This window comes from Giraffa tippelskirchi, chromosome 1 (genome assembly GCF_054371585.1).
Source record: "Giraffa tippelskirchi isolate mGirTip1 chromosome 1, T2T-mGirTip1v1.2.pri, whole genome shotgun sequence".
In the NCBI taxonomy this organism is placed as follows: domain Eukaryota; kingdom Metazoa; phylum Chordata; class Mammalia; order Artiodactyla; family Giraffidae; genus Giraffa; species Giraffa tippelskirchi.
The window spans coordinates 93,059,333-93,083,833 of NC_137275.1; the positions used below are offsets into that span (position 1 = coordinate 93,059,333).

At 40.9% G+C, this 24,501-nt stretch overlaps 1 protein-coding gene across 4 annotated transcripts; it reads left to right on the forward strand.

The window, feature by feature from the left end:
• The first annotated feature begins 3,059 nt into the window (after window positions 1–3,059).
• OSTC (oligosaccharyltransferase complex non-catalytic subunit) lies at window positions 3,060–14,449 on the forward strand. 4 transcript variants are annotated; one of them, XM_081556339.1, is made up of 4 exons: window positions 3,060–3,265; window positions 7,707–7,800; window positions 10,428–10,637; window positions 13,878–14,449. In XM_081556339.1, exons 1-3 carry the CDS (start codon window positions 3,127–3,129, stop codon window positions 10,627–10,629), a joined length of 435 nt encoding a protein of 144 aa, XP_081412465.1. In that variant the 5' UTR covers window positions 3,060–3,126; the 3' UTR covers window positions 10,630–10,637; window positions 13,878–14,449. The 4 variants fall into 4 exon arrangements, with proteins under 4 accessions (XP_081412465.1, XP_081412373.1, XP_081412301.1 ...); XM_081556247.1 differs by having other exon boundaries at window positions 10,428–10,625; XM_081556175.1 differs by having other exon boundaries at window positions 10,428–10,486.
• The last annotated feature ends 10,052 nt before the right edge of the window (window positions 14,450–24,501 follow it).

Here is a 24,501-nt window from a genome sequence, read left to right on the forward strand (position 1 = left end):
GACAAAATCTACAATTTCGTATTGCGTTGGAAAAAGTTTGTATAGATCGTGATACATAATAGTGATTCACACAGTGCCTGGCATCGAGTTATCACCCAATAAACACTGAGCTGGGGAAACAAACATTCTCATGCTTATACAAAACCCAGAAGGGAAGAGCATAGTTCAAGAGACTGTCATCTAAACTGTAAAATATCTTTGGAAATAAATCCAGGATAAAATTGTATATTATTCTCCGATTTTAAAAAAGTTACTAATTTCCTGTCTAGTATATATTTAAATAAACTGAAGTTAGTAGTATTAATAGCCTTGATAGCTCTGGTTTGTTTAGAGTTTAGTTAAAAACTTATTTGTGGACTCTTCCTCTGGGTGGTTAAGACTGTGCTTCCACTGCTGGGGCATGGGTTAGATCCCTGGCTGGAATGCTAAGCTTCGGCACGCTGTCCAGCCAAACAAGCAGTCCCAAAACAAAAAACTTACTTGTAGGGTTTACCTTCTCTTTTGACCGGCTGAGCCATTTCTGACTTCAAGGCTTTTTATTAAAATCTTTTACATTAAGTATGAAAATATTGGTAGATACGTTTTATGCTCCTTTCCTCCTTTGAGTATGGATTTGATTGTGTGCAGCAAGAATTAAGTCATTTGTAGCTTAAAATGATAGGCTCTGCTATACAAAATGTGTTTTTTTTATCCATCAACTCTGATTTTATTGAAAAACAGCAGCACTGGCAGCTGGGCAGGCAGAGGGACTTTAATCCTGCCCAGCTTGCAGCTCATATTAATACATGATATTTCAAGTATTTGTTTCTTTCAACATTTGTCCTTCTTCATCTACATACAATAATCACCCACTGAATTAGATTCTGTTTACTTAAGGGCATGCCCTAATGCCCATGCTTAGATTCATTATTTGTTTGGTTTTCAGTCTCAAAGTTTATGTTGTATTTAAAAAAAAACATTTTCTATAGGAAGATTATTGGTTAGGACACAGATGGTAATAGATGTGCATATTTGACTCATGAAAGATTTCTTTTTTAATCTGGCTTGTAGAACATTACAAACTCAAGTTGGAAAATATTTGACAGTTTAAGGTGTTAAAAATAATAATGAATTGGTTCTTGGAACAAAGTTTTAGCATAAAGACATGACAGTAGTAATTTGATATACAGGTGAATGTGATGTGTTCTGACTTTAGTTTTATTTTTTATTAGAAAGTTGATACTTTTTAAAACTTCTGCGCCTTATCCACAGTGTATATGGACTTATTTGGCCCCAAGATATATAAGAGGAAGGATAAGTATATAAACTTGTCTCATTTCAAATATGTTAAATCTGGTTTATGTTAGGGCAATTGCCTTTAGTTCTCATCCAATCACATAATATGCCTTTTGAGTTTGTTTTACTTCCCAAGCTTCAGTCGTGTCATATGTAAAGTGGTAACATTATACATTAGTAATTACCTAATAGAATTGTCATGAAGAGTAAGTAAGAACTAATGTAAATGACAATATAATATCTGCCAAGAGGTGGTTAATTAACATTAGCTTTCCTTCAGAAGATATGAAGGAAGCTTAAAATTTTTAATATATGTTTTTTCTTATTTTTTTCAAGGCAACATATTTTTAATTGTTCCAAAGTTTTCCTTATTTATAAAACTATGGGAATTTCAGAAATATTCTGCTGTATAGTCCCCAGAAAAACTTCCCATGTATAAAAATGATGGCTCTGGTGTAAACAGCTTTTACTGGTGGTGTTGTTAGTGGCTCTCTCATAATCTACGATTAACATACCTTCCTTAATACATACCGAGTAAGGCTCTGGGGAGACTCTCACTGATAAACAGTAAGGGCAGCAAGCCTCGTCTATATTTAGAGTTAGATGCTACTACATTCTATAAGTAGTTTTATTATTATGGTATTTAAACAATTTCTCATTGAGTCACTGAAAGTGCAGAACCAACGCATGCCATCCTGTAAAAAATCATGAGCTCAGCAACAAACAAAAACATAGAAACATGGGCTCAGTTATAAAGGTGTCAGTCTGTGCTGGATTTATAATCAGTCATTCTGAACTCTTATCCCAAAAGGAAACAGATATTTGCAGAATCTTAAGAGAGTATATAAAAAAGAAAAACTAAACAAAACAAAACAACTTTTTAGGCCATCTAGTCCATCCCCAAAGACAAATTCTCCACCAATTATTTTCATCCGTTTGGATTGTAAATATCTAGCCCAGGCTATATACGATCGTGCCTTCCACTAGGGTGGTAAATATGGAATGGAGAGAAGTGGATGAATTATATATTTTTTTCTTTTGTAGTAGTACAACCAAAAAGATTTGTTGATACTTTGGACATGGAGGTTTCATAAAGGAGAGAAACCAGGAGGATTTCAAGATTTTCGGCCTGAAAGATTTTAGCATTTACGAAAAGAGCAGAGGACACGGGTTATTTAAAATAGCATTTTGGTCACTTCAAGGTATCCGCTTTAGGCATCTTGTGGCGATGTCTTCTTGGCATTTGCGATAGATCGAAATTAGATATATATTTTCAAATGTTATAAAATATTAACTTAGCAATTATTGTTAACAGTTGTTATTATTATTATCACCACTGCTACATCAGGAGGTAAAAGCTCAACAACCTAGGGCTTTCTCAAACTCTTGAAAAACCCGCTAATAAAAACGACAGCATTTCCCAAACTTCCCCATTCATCCTCCGGCTCTGGGAACCTAGAGCGCTCCGCGTCCAATCAGCTTCCAAAATCTGCAGCGTGGGTGAGTGGGAGGGGCTCAGATAGATTCTGTTCCCTCTGCTTCTCCAGCTTGGCCACGTCTGAAGGCCTGAAGGTCCTTGAAGGTGCATAAATCACCTGCTTATTCATTGGCAATAACTGAACTTCCTATTCAAATTTATGTTTCACAAGATTCTATAATACATAGTTTTGTGTCACGCCATTTATCCGTTTTTATAGTTCCTTCTTTTCTTCTGGGGGTGTATACACTGCCTCCGAGCGTTGCGGACCTGCCGGTCGCTTCCCTGCGCACGCGCCGGGGAAAGAGAGGGCGGGCCTGTTTCCGGGTGGCGCGTGGGGCTGGAGGCCCAGAGCGTCCCCTGCCGCCGCCAACATGGAGAGTTTGTACCGAGTCCCGTTCTTAGTGCTCGAATGCCCGAACCTGAAGCTGAAGAAGCCGCCCTGGGTGCACATGCCATCGGCCATGACGGTGTACGCTCTGGTGGTGGTGTCTTACTTCCTCATCACCGGAGGTAACTCGACCTGTCTGGGGCCCGAGAGGGGCGGAGAGCCGGCGCGCCGTGGGGGCGCGTCAGTTCCCTGACTTTCAGCCAGGGAAGGCATCGCTCTGCTCTCAATCTTTTCGGAGGGTGGAGGAAAATTCTGGGGTGCTAAGTGTTCACCGCCCAAAGGTTTCTTTACCCTCACGCCCTATCTTGTATCTTGAGAGGAGTCGTGTTCTCTATCCCATTGCATTCACTTTCCTGGCCTCTTAGCCAAACGATCCGAGTTGAATAGTGTATTTTTTAAGCCCAGATTGTTGCTTTTGTTATTGCGTGCCATGACTTACTTGACAAAGGCCCTGGGAAAATCTGTTCTGGCCCAGTTTGTTTCCACTGTTGATCAGGAGGGTGTGGGACTTCTACCTTCTCTTTGTTGTCCCTGGACCTTTGGTAGACACTTAACGACTTTGAATTTGTTAGCTCAAACCTAAGGCTTCGTGTCGCTTTCTCCTCAGTCAGCAATACATATGAATGGAATCTTCCGAAACCACGGTTTTGATAAATATTTGAGGTTGGAGATAAATCTTCAGAAGCTGTCGTATTTGAGAGAGCAGAAGTGGAGAATTTAAAGAATAAGGGGAATAGCATTACTTTTGAACACTTCTGCATTATCATCTTATCCTGTTCTTTGCAAAAGGGGTGTCGCTTTATATAGTGGTGAGTTGGCAATCCGGCTGCAGTCTTTCCATAGCCACCACCCCGTCAACATTTCCATGATTTACTCAGCACTGTGCTGCTGCACTTTTTGGATTTTGGCAAGTGGGAAACTTAATTTGGAAATGATAAAATTAAAGCTGTACAGATTAGGGACAGCAAGAGCAGATGACTCTTATTTTTAAGGGAATAGTCGGAGACATTGTCATTTTCATAGCTGTTTTGTGAGAATAATTGGCACTGAAGAGGGAAGTATCTGAAATGCAGGATTAGTTCTAGCATGAACCTTTAGGTTTACCTTCCTCCCAAATCTAGGATAATGACAGTTAATTTATGTTCAAAATAAGTTACATTTACAATACTTTTTATGTTGCTAGATACTGTCCTAGCATAACCTTAGCATTAACATTTGCTCAGCACATTAATAGGGGCTGGACTGAATAAACAAAATTTAAAATGCATGTTGCTTTTTTTTAAAAAATCTTCATCTACTAAAAATCTTCCCTGTAACCCTTACCTCCCTTGGAGCCAGGGCCTTTACTGGAAACCTCACAGTTTTCATTCTGGCCACTTTTTCCCTGTCGATTTTTGTAATGGGGAGATTCTTTGCCCTAACTTCTGGAGGAAGTGAGAGGACCCCTTTTAGTGGCCAAGGCCATGAGCTGTCTCATACAGGAGATGAATCCTGAGTGTACCTTTATAAATAAACGATATTTATTGCTGAGAAATAGTCAGCAAATAATGTACTGAGTCCCTATTGAGTTCTAGGCATTAAGTACTGGAGAGAACAATGAGTATAACAGATAAGGGCCCTGCCTTCCTGATGCTTATAATGCCATTGGTTGAGACACATTAAATGTCACGTAAATTTTTCTCCATAACATTTTTTCCATTGCAGATTGCCACAAGTGCCTTGAAGGAAAAGAAAAAGAGATTTTGAAAAATAATCAGAGTTAGGAACATCATTTACGTTGGAGTCCCTGAAGAAATGACATGTTAGCCAAAATCTGAAAGATTGAGGGAAAGAGTATCTGGGCAGAGGGAAAAGTTTGAACAAATATGGGACTAAGAGACCAATTAGATGGGTTTTACAGTTGACTTAGGATGGTGGCAGCGGAAGTGGAGGAAGATATAATGAAAGATATCTTGGAAGCAGAATCTTGGTGATGATTGATTGGATGTAGGGGGAAAATGGCGTGAAGGAATTTTACCATTTTACTGGTGTCTAGTTTGAGCACTGAGTAGGCGGAAGTGTCATTTTCTGAGAAGACTAAAGAAATAAAGTGTTTTTTTGGTGGGGAATGGTGAACCCAGAGGTCACTTTGGGATATGTAATAGTTGGAGAGAACCAACTATAATTAGTTGAAAATGTCAAGTATGCAGATAGGAAGTGAGAAAAGAGGCTTGTATTGAAGTTAGTCAATAACAGATGTTTTCAGAACTCCCCCTATAAGCCAGATATTGAAGAACAGAGACAGAATTTCTGTCCTTGAGCTTCAGTTCAGTTCAGTCGCTCAGTTGTGTCTGACTCTGCGACCCATGGACTGCAGTACACCAGGCTTCCCTGTCCATCACCAACTCCCGGAGTTTACTCAAACTGAAGTCCATTGAGTTGCTGCTGCCATCCAACCATCCCATCCTCTGTCATCCCCTTCTCCTCCTGCCTTCAGTCATTCCCAGCATCAGGGTCTTCTCAAATGAGTCAGTTCTTCACATCAGGTGGCCAAAGTATTGGAGTTTCAGCTTCAGCATCAGTCCTTCCAATGAATATTCAGGACTGATTTTCTTTAGGATGGACTGGTTGGATCTCCTTGCTACATCTAATTTTAATGGTGCTAACATTTTGATAGGTGTTGGGACGTTGAGGATCATTAGCATAGAAAAGCCATATGAAGGGATTAGTTCAGTTGAGAAAAGAATAGTGGATCAAGCCCAAGGGAACTCCGAATGTTTAGTGGGTTTATAGAAGAGGAGGCTCAGCTGGAGAGATAGCAAGTAAAACATGAACAGGAGTGTCACAAAAGCCATAAGAAGCCATCCCTCCCACCCCCCAAGAAAATGGATTTAGTAAACTGGATGGAGTGCTGCTAGGAAACCTCCTAAGATGAGAACTGAAAATGTCCTTTGAATTTGACCACAGCAAGGTCATTGACCACCTTTGCAAGAGTAATATCAGTGGTGGCAGCAGTCAGATTGAAGTGAGTTAAAGAATGAAGGGTAAGTGAGAAAGTGGAGACAGCATGTTTACCAAATTCTTTTTTTCCTTTGCAGAAAGAAGTCTGGCTCCCTTTCCAAAAGGAAGCATAGAAATAGAATGTTAACTAGGAGGATCTGGTGTCAAGGAAAGGTTGATGTAGGGAACAGGAGGTTGATAATACAGGAAAGAGAGGAGCTAGCCAAAGGAACAGTCTTTGAAATGGTAAGGGCGTGGAGTCCTGATGATTGCAAAGGGGATCCCATGGTGATAGGAGGAGGGACTCTTCCTGTGGTGTAGCTGGAGGGAAGGAGGTGAGGATGGAAGCTGGTTCCAGTTTGTGGATTTGATGGTGAGGTAGCATTAGGGAATTCCTAAATGGTGGTTTTGTTATCAGAGGTGAGGGAGACAAGTCTTGCTATGCTTAAAAAAAGCTAAAAATGAGAATGGTGGAAAACAGTGGAGAAGATTAGAAGAGTATATGTTGACAGTGGGAGATTTGGAAAACAGTGTCGATGGGCATTAACATAAGTGGTCATTAAGACATAATGAAAGATGGTAGCATTAATGATCATGTGTCTCCAGTATTGCCAGTCTGCCTAATGATGTGATTTTAAAATGTCTCATTTACTTTTAAGCAAGAAAAATTCTCTAGTTACCTCTTAGTTATAGAAACATATCCAAGGATATGTGTAACATTTTTCTTGAATTAGAAGTAGCCTTTAATGTTAAATCTCCTTTATTGTGGAGTCATTCTTGAGTTTGGAAACAGTTACTGAATGAATTGTCATAAAATACCTCTTTTTGGAGATAATTCTGATTTACAAGTCATTCGGAAAACACTGAGTTGAATTTCTGAATGGTTTATCTGAAGTGTAGGAGATAAGCTGGGCCTCATTTCACTGTAATAATACATTAGAGCAGTTCTGTTTAAATACAAATGCATCTTTAGAGACTGATACTTCCTTTAACTTCAGTATCATTCTATGAATGGGCTCCCAATCTTCTCTAACCCTCAGGCTCTGAGATTTCTCTGCTCAGTCTCTCAGTGGTGTCCAACCCTTTGTGACTCCCGTTGACTGTAGCCCGCCAAGCTCCTCTGTCCATGGGATTCTCCAGGCAAGAATGCTGGAGTGGGTTGCCATTTCCTTTTCCAGGGGATCTTCCTCACCCAGGGACTGAACCTGTGTCTCCTGCTTTGGCAGGCAGATTCTTTACCACTAGCACCACCTGGGAAGCCCCAAAAGGAAATATCATTTAAATACAAATGAACCTCTAGAGGCAGATGGGCTTCCTGTTGACTCAGAGGGTAAAGATTCCTCCTGCAATGCAGGAGACCCAGTTTGACCCTGGGTCAGGACAATCCCCTGAAGAAGGAAATGGCTAACCACTCCAGTATTCTTACCTCGAGAAGTCCATGGACAGAGGACCCTGGCAAGCTACAGTCCATAGGGTCACAAAGAATCGGACGCAGCTGAGCAACTAACACTTTCACTTTAGAGATAGATAAAAACTAAATAAATTAGAAAGCCAGTCTAATTTATGTTGTTATCTTTCATTTAGGAATCATTTATGATGTTATTGTTGAACCTCCAAGTGTCGGCTCGGTGACTGATGAACACGGGCATCAGAGACCAGTCGCTTTCTTGGCTTATAGGTAAAAGATACCATTTTGAATGATTCGATGGTGGGAAAGAAGATTGCTGGGGCATGCCTGTGTTTTTAAAATTATGGTACAACCTATTGGGTCGATTTGTATTTTGACAATAGCTGTTTTAAAATGCTAAATTTAGAGATTGTAGGAAGTGGACAAGAACAAGAATAAAAGTATATTATCCATTTATTAGGAAATATTGCACAATGATGGACATAATCACTTATTTAAAGGAGGGTATCAGTTTAAAATACATTTATTTATAGGCTGTTCTGGGGTCAGTAAACTGGTACGTATTTATTTGTAAATAAAGCTTTATTGGAGTTAGGTACAACCATTTACTTCTATACTATCTATGGTTGCTTTCAAGCTACTGTGGTATGTGTGACACAGATTATATGGCTGACAAGCCTAAGATATGTACTGTTTGGCCATTTAAGGAAAAATCTGTGGGGCTTTGCTGGTGGTCCAGTGGTTAAGAATCTGCCTTTCAATGCAGTTCGATCCCTGGTCAGGGAAGGTCTCACATGCTGCGGAGCAACTAAACCCGTGCACCGCAACTACTTAGCCTACACTCTGGAGCCCTTGAGCTGCATCTGGTGAAGCCCCTGCACCTAGAGCCCAGGCTCCGCAGCAGGAGAGTAGCCCCCAGTCACTCCAACTAGGGGAGAAAATCCCTCAAACAGCAATGAAGACCCACCACAGCCGAAAAAAAAAAAAAAAAATTGGACCACTGGATTATACTGTTAAATAAGAAAAATAATATTTGAGACTTTGGAGTTCCTGTTGTTTATTTCTCCTGAAATGAAGTGAAAGTCGCTCAGTCGTGTCTGACTCTTTGTGACTGTATGGTCCATGGAATTCTCCAGGCCAGAATACTGGAGTGGGTAGCCATTCCCTTCTCCAGGGGATCTTCCCAACCCAGGGATCGAACCCAGGTTTCCCACATTGCAGGCAGATTCTTTACCAGCTGAGCCACCAGAGAACCCCAAGAATACTGGAGTGGGTAGCCTGTCCCTTCTCTAGCGGATCTTCCTGACCCAGGAATTGAACTGGGGTCTCTTGCATTGCAGGCAGATTCTTTACCAGCTGAGCTACTAGGGAAGACCCTATACTGTTAAATAAGAAAAATAATATTTGAGACTTGGGAGTTCCTGTTGTTTATTTCCCTTGAACAGGGTTTGTTGTATTGCCTTATAAAATCCACTTGGTAACTGTCTCCCTAAAGATAACTCTTTCTATGTATTTGTGTGTGTGTGTGCTCGCTCTCAGTGGTGTCCAACTCTTTGCGACCCCTTGGACTGTAGCCCGCCGGGCTTCTCTGTCCATGGGGTTCTCCAGGCAAGAATGCTGGAGTGGGTTGCCATTTCTTCCTCCAGGGGATCTTCCCAACCCAGGGATTGAACTGGCATCTCCTGCATTGGCAGGCAGATTCTTTACCATTGAGCCACTAGGGAAGCCCCATATTTGTATTTACAGTTACATGAGTGGTATTCCATGCAGAGAATATTCCTGGAAAGATTACTGTGATTCTCTGCAGGGAGGGGGGATCTGGGTGGCTCGAGATCCTGCTGTTAGGGAGACTTTTCACAGGGTTGACGTTTGAATTTGAATTTTGAAACTGCTGCATGTGTTGTTTTCAGTTAAAACAATTAGTTTAGCAAATATATGTACACACACATACATGCATATATTTTCTTTACATGTGCCTTTGTATAAATCATATCTTTAACAGAGAAATTTGCCTTTTGGGGTCCATGAACTCTTGAGAATTGGAAAGCTCTTCATCCCTAGAAAGGGGCTTCCCAAGTGGCGCAGTTGTAAGAATCTGCCTGCCAGCCAGTGCAGGAGACGCAGGTGACGCAGGTTCGATCCCTGGGTCAGAAAGATCCCCTGGAGAAGGACATGGCAATGCACTCCAATACTCTTGTCTGGAAAATTCTGTGGACAGAGAAGCTTGGCAGGCTACAGTCCCTGGGGTCGCAAAGAGTTGGACACAATTGAGCATGCACTTGCATCACTAGAAAAATCATATGCACGTATATGCAGAAACTGAAGAGTTTATAGGTTACTAGAAATCTTTGTGGAGTTCAGGAAGCCTTAATTAAGAAAACTTGCTTTTAAAAATTCCCCTTTGAAATAAGAGGTTTGTTAATTACTATAAAGCTCAGGAAACATTTCTAACCAGTTTAAAATTTGAAATTGATAGTAGACATTTAAATAACGTAACTTTTAAAAGCAAAACAAAAGTTCTGAGTAAAAGGTTCATGTACATATAGTAGTTGACTTTTTAAGCTAATAATTTAAATGTACATATTGATTTTACATAGAGAGTTGTGTTAGTTGAGTTTTAAAGTTTTTTTTGAGCATAAACTCCATGAAGGTGAAATATTTTTCTCTTGTTTTGTTCACTGTTGTATTTCCAGAACCTAGAACAGTACTTGATACATAATAGACTCTCAATAAATATTTATTGGAATGAATAGCCAGAAATATGTTAAAACAGTAATAAGAATAAAAAATAAGCACAAAAACATTTTAGAGGAAATAGAAATTTCAATGTGAGGAAAAAGCTTTTTGTCTTTCTGGAAATTTTCATTGACTGTTTTGCTGTTTTCTTTCTTTTTCAGAGTAAATGGACAGTATATTATGGAAGGACTTGCATCCAGCTTCCTGTTTACAATGGGAGGTTTAGGTTTTATAATCCTGGACCGATCCAATGCACCAAACATTCCCAAACTCAATAGGTTTCTTCTTTTATTCATTGGATTCGTGTGTGTCCTATTGAGTTTTTTCATGGCTAGAGTATTCATGAGAATGAAGCTGCCGTAAGTTATTCAGTGCTTTGTATAATCAATATCTTAACTTGCAAACTGGTAAAATGATTATCTGGATCACATGAAATCATAGGAGATTTAATTTAACCCTCATTTAAATAGATGAACATTTTGAGAACCAAAGAAATGTATGACTTGCTTAAGGTTAGTTAGTAGCAAAATGGAAACAAATAGATCTTCCTATCATTTCCATGTATGTTCATGAGAAAGTCCAGTTATTTTGCTGTAGCATCAGTGACCACTGATGGAGACTTTTCTCTAAAAGTGCTTTTTGTTTAATCTGTAATATATGGAGGAATTCCCATAGTAGTAGTAATAATAATAGAGAGTATTTTCAAGCCATTAATTTCTGCTGCTTTCTGAATATTGATAGGAGGAAAATCCATTAAGCCTTGGACAGAAAAGAGACTTTCATATATATATCACATTATTTAGATTCATTCAGAAAGCTTACGTTATCTTTGGAACAAAAATAAATTGGTTTGGGAATTCCTTGGTGGCCCAGCGGTTAGAACTTGTTGCTTTCACTGCCAGGGCTTGTGTTTGACCCCTGAGTGGGAAACTAAGATCCTGCAAGCCGTGCGGCCAAAGAAAGAAAATGGCATTTGAGGGATAGGATAACAGAGCTGAGCTATCTCCTGCTTAGAAGAAAATTTTGAAAATTGTTTAATTCTCTGGATTGCTTTCATCTTACTTTTGTAATTATTTATGTAAACATTTGTCTTGTGCATTCTGTAGGCCAGTTTCCAAGATAGTTGACTAAGATCTAACAATAGGAAATAAGAAACAAGAGTATACTCTCTGAGTTTCAGGTATAGATAGATGTAGTCAAAACAGAACAATAGTCTAAACAAAAAATTGCTGATTTCTATAACTTATCAAGCAGCCAAATCTAAGGTTTAAATTTTTAAGAGGAAGGACTTTATGGTCTACTCTCTGATAACATCTTCAGCTCCTAATGCCTGGTACCTTGAGTGTGGAGTGGGGAGAAACAATGGACAATTTTAGAAAATAAAGGGAAGCAACAGTATTGCATTTTTGGCATATTTGCCGGCCCCAGAGAGATGATGCGCCAGTCTGTGGGCCTGCATATTCCTCATGACGGGTGTGGTTACTACCACCAGCAAGGAAGGGGTGTGTCGTCTTGGGCATAGATTCTCTTTGATGTCCCAACATATATAAGCAGTTAGATATGTAATAAATGAGACAGCAACAACAGGACAGTAAAAAACACCAGTAACCAGGAATTTTTTCACGTCAGATAAGTTGCTAGCATCTGAGATAAAAGATGGCTATGCCGTAAGATAACTTCCAGGGTGGCACTCACTTTGGCCAAGAATCTGATATTCTTAACAAGAGGTACCTTGAGAAAACAATAGCAGTGAAATGGTACAACCTGCTTTATATTTTCTGATCTATGCTTTTTAAAAAGACCTGATATCTTTCCTACTGACATAGTTTTAAACATTAAAACATGGCTTTATTTGATGCGGAAGCATAGATCACACACTAATTACAAGGAAGAATACCACAGCATATAACTATATCAAGAGATAAATGTCCAAAAGTGTATGTTTGTATGTCAGCACATGCAGATGACTGACAGCTGTCCCTAAAGAGTCCTCGGTTCTTTTGTTTCATAGCGTGAGCTAGCTGTTGAGCAGCTTCCCTTGGTGCCAACACTGCTGGACACTTTTCTTAGAATCTTCTTGAACTTTTTATTTCCTGTAGAAGCTTAGGTCTTTTTTTGTTATTGTTGTTAAGAATTATCCAACAGATTTTATTTTATTATAGGTTTAATCTTTCTTTTTTTTTATAATGGAGTATCGTTGGTTTACAGTGTTGTGTTAGTTTCAGGAGTACAACAAAGTGATTCAGTTATATACGTACACGTATCAGTTCTCTTTCAGATTAAGTACTTGCGAAGCTTAGGTCTTAAAGTATGCTTTTTGTGAAGTATCAGGCATTACCTTAGCAAATTTATGTGGAGGTCTTCAAAATCAATATATACGTTAAGAGCCTCTTTATTTTTTATTCAACCCTGGGTTGTCTCAGGGTTGTGAGATTAAAGTTCTGTATCTCGGTGCTCAGAGTGTGGATCGGCCAGGCTGGTAGAGCAGAAGGAAAGGGATAAATGAGTTCTAAGGAGATCACTTAGGCTGTACGTAGACCCAAGACCTGTAGGGAGTCAGGTGGGGCTGCGAGCTGAAAGGAGGAAAATCATATTCCTGAGTGTCTGCGCTGTATCAGGCACGATGTGAGCTATCAACCCCATGATGCAGTTTTTTGCCACCACCTTAGACAGGAAGAAACTTGAGACTCTGAACTAATAATAGCTAATGTTTTGTCAAGTGCTTACTGCTGTGGATAGCAGTTACTATATTGGTAGATTCTCTTATATAATCCTTAAAATTCTTTGATGTAACTCCATTTTACAGATGAGGAAACTGAGGTTTGCTCAAGCTTACCTACTCATGTTAGAAGCAGGGTCAAAAGCAGAGAAGTTTTAAAGGCATCAGTGAGGACAGGATGTTTTCAACCCTTTCTTAATGTGAATAGTTTTACACAGCCTTTCTGTTTTTCTCTTGATCCTAACAGGTTGCAAGGATTTATTGCAAAAGAAAAAGTTTGGAACTTTATAAAGCAGACTTTTAACACTTGAATTTAAAGGGGATTTCAGGGCCTACCTTGTGCATTTAGTAAAAGGATCTCCTATTTGAACACTGTGAAGTTTGACTTGCTCAACAGCTACAGCTAACGCCCCTGCCTCCCATCAGGACATTTCCTAAAGAAACAGGTGCAGGGTGTCAGGGCTCCCTTCCCAGACACAGACGCTCCTGGTCCCTCCATCTCTTCCTTTGGTAATATTAGGCTTTTTAGGATATAGAAACGAGCTGCTTTCTATAAAAGCTTTGTGACTTTTGTTGGAATTGTGAGAGTCCAAAGGAAATTGATTCTAACTCTTAGCTTTAACTTTTACATAACATTTTCTTTTCTTTCTTTTCTCATCTGGTGTCATTTAGCATATTGGTTTGTAACTTTGTCCTTTGAGGGGGAAGGATAATGGAACCAAGGCCCAGTAATGTATTTATTTATTGAGGGGGCAAGATATGAAATAAGAACCATCACGAGGAATCACTTGTATTTTCAGATTGTCCTTTGATTCATTATAAAATTTGTTTGGGACACTTTGAAATGTTGCTCCTGTTCAATCTTTGTGTTTATAAATTTTATGTTTTACAGGGGCTATCTTATGGGTTAGAGTGCCTTTTGAGAAGAAGTCAGCACGTACTGAATTTGCTCCTGTTAATGAAATTTTAAAGGCTGTACCAGTCCTCAGATATGAAATACAAAGAAGGATGAAAAGCAGCAGAAAAGAAACATCTAGTGAAAACATAGGAAGCATATTAAAGCATGGACTAGAATGTCTTCTTGGTGTCAGAGACAAGCTTATCAGTATTTTTTCCTGCTGGCCTTCACTGATGTACCAATGATGTTAAGTGACATTTTCTTCTTTTTTTTTTCATTTCTTAAAATGTACTTCATTTCTATAGCTATAATATTGAATAAAGAGATTATTTTTTACAAACCCCTTAACATTTTTTGAAGGTGACTTTTCTGGCCTTCAGAAATTAATGTAAAATCAGGACGTGCAATTCCGTAAGCTGAGAACTCTGGACAGCTGATCAGCTTTACCAATGGTGCTTTGCCTTTAAACAGAGTGTGTGACAGTACATCATTTCAGATATGTATGGAAGACTGTTTCAGAAACAATAAGATGTATGGAAGGAGCAGAAATAAATAATTTTTCTAATTAACTTTTTGGTTTTTTTCATTGACTGATGGTATTAATCTTCAGTCTGTAATTAATCCACTCCTATCCTGTGACTATCAAGCTACTGTTGGTAGCCTGAAGTCTCCAAGTGTAGGATGGAAACTTCCTACTAGGAAGTCTAGGTGGCAGGATGCCTTATGAGGTGACAGCTCCATATCCCTATAAATATTCAAGCACGGGCTGCACAGTCATGTGTTTTAAATGTGATTGTGTTAGATGAAGTTCCCTTCAGGCATTCACTTCCAGTAATTAATACAATTTTGAGCACATAAAAACATCTGTAGACCAGTCTGGTCTTCCCCTAATTTCTTCTAGCCAGGGCTTTTGGTTCCCCCCAACGGGCTGTGCCTGCATGCTCGGTTGCTTAGTTGTATCTGACTCTTTGCGACTCCGTGGACTGTAGCCCACCAGGCTCCTCTATCCTTGGGATTTTCCAGTCAAGAATGCTGGAGTGGGTTGCCGTTTCCTCCAGGGATCATCCCGACCCAGGGATCCAACCTGCATCCCTTGTGTTTCCTGCATTGGCAGGTGGATTCTTTCCCACTGCACCACCTGGGAAGCCGGTAGGGAACAGACTTGTGGTTGTCATGGAAGTTGGGAGGAGGACACTTCTCTGGGGTCTCAATTCTTATCCTAAGATCTTTAAGTTTACAGTAAAATTTCTACTCAGGTGGATTTTTTCCCCTTATTCCAGGGCTGATCTAAATGTAGCTGTTCATTAAAAAGATTGATTAATTTATCCAGAACGTTTTGAGAACCTATTGTATGCCAGGGACCACAGAGCTTATGTTCTTGTAAGGAAGTCAAATTGTTGAAAGATTAAAAAATGTTTATAAAAATTTCAGATACTGATAAATAGCGACCAACAAAAACAACGCAAGAGCAGTCTACTATAGTGATGAGAGGTGGGAGAGATGGTTACTGTACTCCAAAGCTCTGAAAAATGAAAGCAGGACCTGTATGTATTCACCAACTTTAAAGGCTTGATTTAACTTGTATTTTCTGTTTTTTGGCCTTATTTTAAAACCTTGATTAAACTAGATGGACAAGATGACAAAAAGGGTTTATGATTTCCATAGGTCTTTTCCTGAGATTAAACAGAAGTTCCTGTTCAGCACCACCAGATGGCGCTGTTAAAGTTTGGGGTGTGTTTCTATGTCATAGCTTTTAGGGTTTTGGTTTTGTTTTGTTTTTGTTTGTATAGTAAAGTATCTTGACTAAACATAATGAAATGTATTTAAATAATTATACTGGTAAAATTACAATGTTTTATGTGAAGGGAAAAGTTGTGTCTTGTGCTAGACTTTTGCTTTTGGGGACACTGCCAAAATGTTAACAGCCTGATAAAAAGCCTGCCAAGCAGTATTAACCTCAGCAGAGGTTAAATAAATGAGATAGAGTAAATTAATGGCCTAGATCGGAAACAAACTAGTCTTTGATTTTATTACAGAATTCTCTAGAAGGTGTATGCTACAATGGAGTTAGAAAGGCAAAATGGTTTCGTGGAGAGTAACTCCAGTGAAGGGATTCCCTAGTGGCTCAGTGGTAAACAGCCTGCCTGCCAATGCAGGAGACTTGGGTTCTATCCCTGGGTGGGGAGGATCCCCTGGAGGAGGAAATGGCAACTCAGTCTAGTATTGGTACCTGGGAAATCCCATGGACAGGGAAGCCTGGCAGGTTACCGATCATGGGGTTGCAAAAGAGTCAGATACAACTTGGCAACTAAACAACAACAATTCCAGTGAGAGGTAAAGAAAAGATGCAGAAGTTGCCAGGAGAAGCTGTCGTCCTGTGATACACAGCTGACAGAATTGCTGTCAGCCCAGGGGGAGCTCCAGAGGAAAGAATGCCTGTCAGAAACATGTTGGGTGGAAAGGGCCTGGCCTTTGTACCACTCTCTGCCTCTTTGGATTTTGTCCTGGTGCCATCTTGAGACTAGTGTGAAAAAGTGAGGGAATCCTGACAAAGCTTGGAGACTGTCAGCTGGCCCCTCCTTGAAGCTAGCCATCAGGGAGGTCTGAGCAGGACATCTCTTTGCCACAGATTTAGAAAGAAAATACCCTCTTTATAGGATTACAATGAGGAAATCCTGCATACCTTGCTTATAAGGGGCTTCCTTGGTGGCTCAGACAGTGAAGAATCTGCCTGCAGTGCAGGAGACCTGGGTTCAATCTCGGTCCAGAAGATCTGCAGGAGGGCACAGCAACCCACCTCATTGTTCTTGCCTGGAGAATCCCATGGACAGAGGAACCTGGCAGGCTATAGTCCATGGAGTTGCAGAGAGAGGGACACTGACATTCACTTGCTTATAAAAGGAGGGTGGTACTATGCTTGTTGTTAATGTTTTTTTGAATTGGGAAGTGTGAAGTAACTTAGGTTCTTAGTAACTGGTATATTCCTGAAATGTAACGCTGGGGAAAAGGTTACTTCTCCACTTTGCTAATAAGAAAATGGTGATTCATTGTTGTAGAGCTTGAACTAGAACCCAGGTCTTCTGCAAAGCAGACCAGTTCTTTTCATTATGTACTGTTTTCTGATACAGATCAGTCCCTGAAGGTAGTAATGAGTACACACTTATTTATATTAATAAAAGACAATGCCAGATGCAAGGTTATATTAACAAGAAAAACACAACCTCTGTTCACGTGGAATTTATTCTCCAGTGACTATACACCAAGGGACCAATTCTCTTGGCTACGGGAACACAAGAGCTGCTGCTGCTGCTGCTGCTAAGTCGCTTTAGTCGTGTCCAACTCTGTGCGACCCCATAGACGGCAGCCCACCAGGCTCTCCCATCCCTGGGATTCTCCAGGCAAGAATACTGCAGTGAGTTGCCATTGCCTTCTCCAGTGCATGAAAGTGAAAAGTGAAAGTGAAGTCGCTCAGTTGTGTCTGACTCTTAGCGACCCCAGGGACTGCAGCCTACCAGGCTCCTCTGTCCATGGGATTTTCCAGGCAAGAGTACTGGAGTGGGGTGCCATTGCCTTCTCTGGAACGCAAGAGAGGAGCACCTAAACCCAGACTTGTGGTGAGACAAGCCTTTAATTTGTTGTGAGAACAATGGCTACTCATCTGCCTAAATATTTCAAGGTACAAATATGTTTTCCCCTAATCTCGTTTTTCTTTTTGTACTATGACTTTTAATTGCAAGTGAGAGAAATTCACTCAAGCTGTCTTAAGCAAAGAGCGTAAATTATTCAGATGCTGGAATGTGACGATACTCAGGACTGGGATGCCGGGTGTTGAGAGTACCAGGATTGAGAACATGGGACTATGAGGATGCCACTGTTTACTTCTGATTCATCCTGGGGGTCTGCTTCATGCTCTTCTCTCTCTATAAAACTGGTCACTTCTACAGACTTCCTTGGTGGTCCAGTGGTTAAGAATCCACCTTCCAATGCAGGGGACGTGGGTTCCAACCCTGATTGGGAAGCTAAGATCCCACATTCCTCCAGGCAGCTAAGCCCACACACCACCAACACACCACTAGAGATGCCAGCAGAGCCCCATGCACCACCATCAACTACTGGTCCAGGAGTGAGCCCTTGTGGACAGCCAGGCCCAGCTGCAGGTGACTGCAGCCACTCGAAACACCCCAAGGGAGAACTGCCCCTCTTTAGCCTAGAAAACCTGGAGAAGTATTAATAAGCTGTTGCTTTTAGGCATTACATTTTGGGGTGGCTTTGTATGCAGCATAGATAACTGGAATGAGGGTACGGCCTTGGCTTTGGGACTGACTAATGGATGGACACTGCCAGGGTCTTGAGAAGGTGGAGGATGCCACCTAGAAGGGCTTCGAGAAGACCCAGGGACAGGTCTCCAGGGAAGTTTGATGAGGGCTTGAAGACAGTGAGGAAAATGACCTTGGAGGCTGAAGGGAAGGTAGCAGGTTTGTTAATACTGCTGCCTGCTATTAATGTGGAAAATAGAAAGGGCACCTAATGAACCCACGGATCCAAGGGGGAGATTTCCAGGCAGAAAGTACAACTGGCTTCTTGTAGCTTCGGTTGCAGCTAACGAAATGTGGGGAGAGAGAGGCGAACCAAAGAAGGAACGATTCAGTTCAGTTTTTGGACTGTAGAGAAATACAGAAACCAGACCAGTCTTTCCAGATAGCAAATGAAAGCTTGTGTTTTAAGAACGTAGTTTATCAAAGAAGTGTTTCTAATTTTTTTTTTCCTTTTTGATCATACAGCAAGGCTTGCATGATCTTAGTTCTCTGACCAGAGACTGAACCCATGCCCCTTGCAGTGGAAGTGTGAAGTCCTAACCACTGGACAGCCAGGGAAATTTTCCCTCATTTTTTTCTTTTTTAAAGAATTTCTTGTTAAATCAATGGTTAAAAATGTTACATTTTAAACACCATTGCTCCATATCCAAATTAAAACTATAACTTTTAGTTGTACTGTAAATTTTCAATTTTGAAGAGTTTTTATATACATTATCCAAATTCTCCTGACAATCCTGGTGTTAGACCTATATAGGAAGCTATTGTTAGTTCATAATACTGATAATAGCAATTTTGGGGTTCCGACTCTATGCCTGCTGTTAAGCTTTAGACAGGTGATTTTATATCCTTATAGAGGAGGATTATGAAGGATTGTTAACTTATTATTATTAAGCATTTAGGATGAAGTTTGTTAAGCCAGAGAGATAAATACCTAAACCAGGAAACATCAGGGGTAAAACCTCAATTCACACTTTAGTTTAATTCCAAGTCCAAACTTTTACCTGTTTTTGTGAGAAGAACAGGTATCAGCTTTAAACCAGAAAACATCTTCACTGTGTGGAATACTCTCACCTTAAAAAATTTCATACTCATTGTCTCACAGTCAATATTTTATATGAACTATAGTTTTGATAAATTATTTGACTGTCTCCATTTATTTTAGTTAGAATACACCAGTATTATAATAAGCTTCTTTATTTGTGAAATAAATGGATTAGATCAGGTGACCTCCAGAGCCTCTTTCACCTTCAATATTTCTTTCATCTCTTCTAATTTTCTGACACATGGGTTTTCTAAACAGTATCTGCAGGGTTGCAAATGAATTCTGTTTGACCAGCAGATGGGGCTCTTGATAATCAAATAGGTAGAAGCATTTATTGAGTGCCTACCTGGTGGCTCAGACAGGAAAGAATCTGCCTTCAGTGCAGGAGACCCTGGTTCGATCTCTGGATGGGGAAGATACCCTGGAGAAGGGAATGGCTACCCACTCCAGTATTTGGAGAATTCCATGGACAGAGGAGCCTGCTGGGCTACAGTCCATGGGTTGCAAAGAGACAGACATGACTGAACGACTAACACTTTCAAATATTCCCAGGTGGCTCAATCACTAAAAAATCCGTCTGCCGATGTAGAAGATGCAGGTGATGCAAGTTTGATCCCTGGGTCAGAAAGATCCCCTGGAGAAGGAAATGGCCACCCACTCCTGTATTCTTGCCTGGAAAATCTCTTGGACAGAGAAGCCTGTAGGGCTACAGTCCAAGGGATCACAAAGAGTCAGACAGGACTGAGCAGCTGGGCATGCACCTTATGCCAGGCCTGGGGGCAGCCCTGCTATTGCTTCAGATTTATGTAACTGTGTTCTTAGGCCTATTTCAAATCCTTGTTTTTACATGTGGTTAAAAACTTTCAAAGGAACACTTAACCATTTTACCAAGAAGGAACTTTTCCCCTTGAATAATTGATTAAATGATTACTGAGCTGTCTCCCAATGCTAAGTGCCATGATTTGATGTCCAGAGTTAAGTGACCTTAGGAGTCCAGAACTCCTTTGTGAAGGAGCTGATATGTCTGATCTTCTGTGACTTTCAAGCATCTCCCAGGAGCTCAGGGGCTAGAAACTGCAATTGATTAAGGCTTTTGTGATCATAAATAGGGTACAGAAGCCACTGAGAGTTCAAGCATATTTTCAATTTATACATGTATTTTTAATACTCACAATCTTTCATCTCTAAAAGGGTAATAATACTGCTGCTGCTAAGTCACTTCAGTCGTGCCCGACTCTGTGCGACCCCATAGATGGCAGCCCACCAGGCTCCGCCATCCCTGGGATTCTCCAGGCAAGAACACTGGAGTGGGTTGCCATTTCCTTCTCCAATGCATGAAAGTGAAAAGTGAAAATGAAGCTGCTCAGTCGTGTCTGACTCTTCGAGACCGCATGGATGTAGTAGCCCACCAGGCTCCTCTGTCCATGGGATTCTCCAAGCAAGAGTACTGGAGTGGGTCACCAGTAATAATACTAATACCATCTTTTTTTCCACCCGGAAGTACCAGCTATTCAATACATAATGCTTCAAAATGGGAAGTAGAATATTCCAGATGCTTCTGAAAATTTGTATTCTCTTTGTTTCTCAAGCTCTCTTATGGTTTTCCAATATCAATTATTAATTGATACAGAGCCACCATCAATTATAGAAAGTGAAAGTCACTTAGCCGTGTCTTACTCTTTGCAATCCCGTGGACTATATAGTCCATGGAATTCTCTAGGCCAGAATACTGGTGGGTAGCTGTTCCCTCCTCCAGGGGATCTTCCCAACCCAGAAATCGAACCAGGGTCTCCTGCATTGCAGGTGGATTCTTTACCAGCTGAGCTACCAGGGAAGCAATTATAGGGTGGTGACTATATTGTTCTTTAACATTTCTAAGAGAGGTCTCAAGATAGGAGCTGCACTGTAGCTGGAAATGCCACATAAAACTCTTCAACAGTGAATTCTCTGGCAGTCCAGTGGTTGGAGACTCTGCACTGCCAAGGCCCTGGGTTCAGTCCCTGGTCAGGGAACTGAAATCCCACAAGCCACCAGGGGGCAGCCAAAAAAGAGTCTGCTTCAACAATCAAATAGAAGATCCGTCAAATATTTAGATAACCTCTCAAAGGTAGACCAGGACAAACTACTAGTTCTTCCACTCACTAAGCTTGGCCATGAGAGGCCACACCCCCTCTTGGTGTAACCGCCTCTTCTCTGAGGCATGCAGAGGTTGAGTAATCCATGCAGGTCTTTGCCACAGGTTTGTCCTATGTGGGTCCACATGGCTGGATGTTCTTTGCCCCGGGCCATGCCTGGTCAGCACTTTGAGAAGCAAAGACAGATGTACCATAAAAAGCTGAATGGGTCTTCGGGGTCTAGCACATGAAGACATGCTGTTTCTCCCCTAGCACATGAAGACATGCTGTTTCTCCCCACTTCCCCTCTGATATCCAAAATGTCGCATAACCAGCTTATTACTCAAGTGGAACATTAATAAAGGAACTGCCTGTCTACCAGGGAAGTTGGTTGTTTTCCTTGTCATTGGAATTTGTCTTGGAGCTCTTCCTCTGAGCATGTTAATCAGTGTTTCTGAGCAGCTGGGGAGTAAACAGGAAAGTGCTGATTCACTAGTCTTAATACAGGGCTCCATTCTCGCGGACTTTTAACCTGTTAAATCCCTAACTCTTTTCTTGAGAGGACATTCTTCTACCTTGGAAAGAGTTGTTGTTCAAGCTCTTGCATACTTAGTTGCTCAGTCATGTCTGACTCTTTGTGGCCCCTTGGGCTGTAGCCTGCCAGGTTCCTCTGTCCATGGAATTTTCCAAGCAAGAATTCTGGAATGGGTTGCCATTTCCTACCCCCTGGGGATCTTTCCTACCCCTGGGGATCTTCCCTACCTAGGGATCATGCCTGTACTGGCAGACAGATTCTTAACCACTGTGCCACCTGGGTAGGTATTAATATTAGCTATTTGCTAATATTTATTGAGAGTGTACTGTGTGCCTGGCATTGTCCCCAGCATTCTTCATATGTCACCTCACTGCAATCTCACAACAATACTACGAGAGTAGTAGTACTTGGCCCATTTTGTAGCTGAGAAAACTCAGAGAGGTCAAGTCACTTGCTAAAGGTTGAACAGTAGGTGATGGACCCAGAGCCTCTGCTCTTCACCACAATGGAACATTCCAGGAATGTGTCCTTACTTGACCTCAAAAGAATAGAAAACTTTTAAATATTTATAAAACAGAATCAACTAGATTGAAAATTACTTTACTTCAGGGTCTGATCCTGTTTCTTATTTACTTCTTTACAAAATTTTCCATGCCACAGCCCTGCATATAATATTCATATTCACCTGCTGTATCTCTTATACTGTATCAGTTTAGCCTCATCATTTGCATCTGAGAAATGTGCCCAGTACTCAGCATATAATAGGAACTTAATTTATTTTTGAGGCCTGAAGTAGAACTAACTTTTGGAGACTGTTTTAAAGTTTACAAAATACATGTCTCTTACTCCACTGATTACTAATTAGAGATATTTCACACAGCTTTCATTTAGCTGGAATTTAGAAAAGTATGTTTTTATGCAGTTTTTATCTGAAAGCATGTTAGTTTAATTGTACATGAATTATAGGTACCAGATTATGTGTATGTACCCTATTTCCTTTTTCTTTTATAGCCATGCCACAAGGCTTGCAGGATCTCAGTTTTCCGACTGGGTATTGAACCCAGTCCACCTCAGTGAAAGCTCCAAGTCCTAACCATTGGACTGCCAGAGAATTCCCCTTACTTCCTCTTTATAATGTAGCATCTTCATTTCATTTTGTATTCAAGTATGAGAACAAAGTGAATCAATGCATTTGTTCATGTCGGGAGTTCATGGCTTCAGCAATGAGGAGACCTATTAAGAACTTTAAAAAAAGAGAAATGAGAGCACTCTTATTTAACTGGTAGAAAATTCTATAATAGAGGTAATAGTTACCTTGGATTACAAGTCAAGAAACTGCAGATGTAGAACTGAAAGTTTGGGAGCACCACATTCAATCAGTGGGCTAGGTGTAAGCTCTGGACACTTGTCCACTTGTACCGAGGTTGGCCTGCAGGTGGATAAAGGATAAAAGGGGCAGGGTTGACCTGGCCTGTGAAAAAGAACATCCCCAAAGCAGTCAGCAAGATTTATCCTGTACCGCCCAGGATATTAGATGCCTTTGTCCGGTAGATTTGAGTATTTACCTGTTTGGCAAGATGATTTCAATAAAGGAGAAAAGTGCTTGAGCTCTCATTTGGGGGACATTTTTAGGATCACTTAGTCACTGCAAAACCATCTCCATCTGACACACTCCTGACTGCACCCCTTCTGTCCCTCATTCCAACTCCCAGCTTGATTTCCTAGCCAAATCTTTGCATTTCTTTTCAAATAGCATGCTCCAGCACAGCTGTGTCCTGTCCAGGAAGAAAATTAGCTTCTCTACTTTCCCTCCACATCCCAGGACACGTAAGATAACAGATGTCTGTTCTCTGTGACGAGTGTCAGGGGCACTGTAAGTTAGGTTGGAATAGTATTTCAAATCTTCATAATGAGGCTGTCTCAATGAATACAGTACTAACCAGGCTCCTGGAAGTTGAACCTCCTTGGGCTTTCCCTCTGCCTCTCTTGAGGTACCAAAGCCCACTTGGGATTTGGGATCCCTAAGTGCCTGCTCTGTCTCCCTACTAGGACTTTGGACTCCTCAAGGTAGAACTGGATTGCACACACTCCACTGCATGGACCACAGTGTTGCTATACAAATCAGACTTTATAGTCTGCCAGGCTCCTCTGTCCATGGGATTTCCCAGGCAAGAATACTGGAGTGAGTTGCCATTCCCTTCTCCAGAGGATCTTCCCAACCCAGGGATTGAACCCAGGTCTCTTGCATGGCAGGCCAATTCTTTACCGACTGAGTTACCAGGGAAGCTCATGCAAATAAGAAGTGTTCAAGAATTTTGTGTGAAGATTTTCTTGATCTTTTCACTTTTATTAATGAAATTTTAAACACTAAAGAAGTGAAAGAGGACTGAATAGTATAATAAACCTCTCCTTACCCATTGCTTCAGTTCAGTTCAGTTGCTCAGAGTCATGTCCGACTCTTTGCTACCCCATGGACTGCAGCACGCCAGGCTTCCCTGTCCATCACCAACTCCCAGAGCTTACTCAAACTCAGGTCCATCATGTCGGTGATGCCATCCAACCATTTCATCCTCTTTCATCCCGTTCTCCTCCTACCCATTCTTAGCTTCAC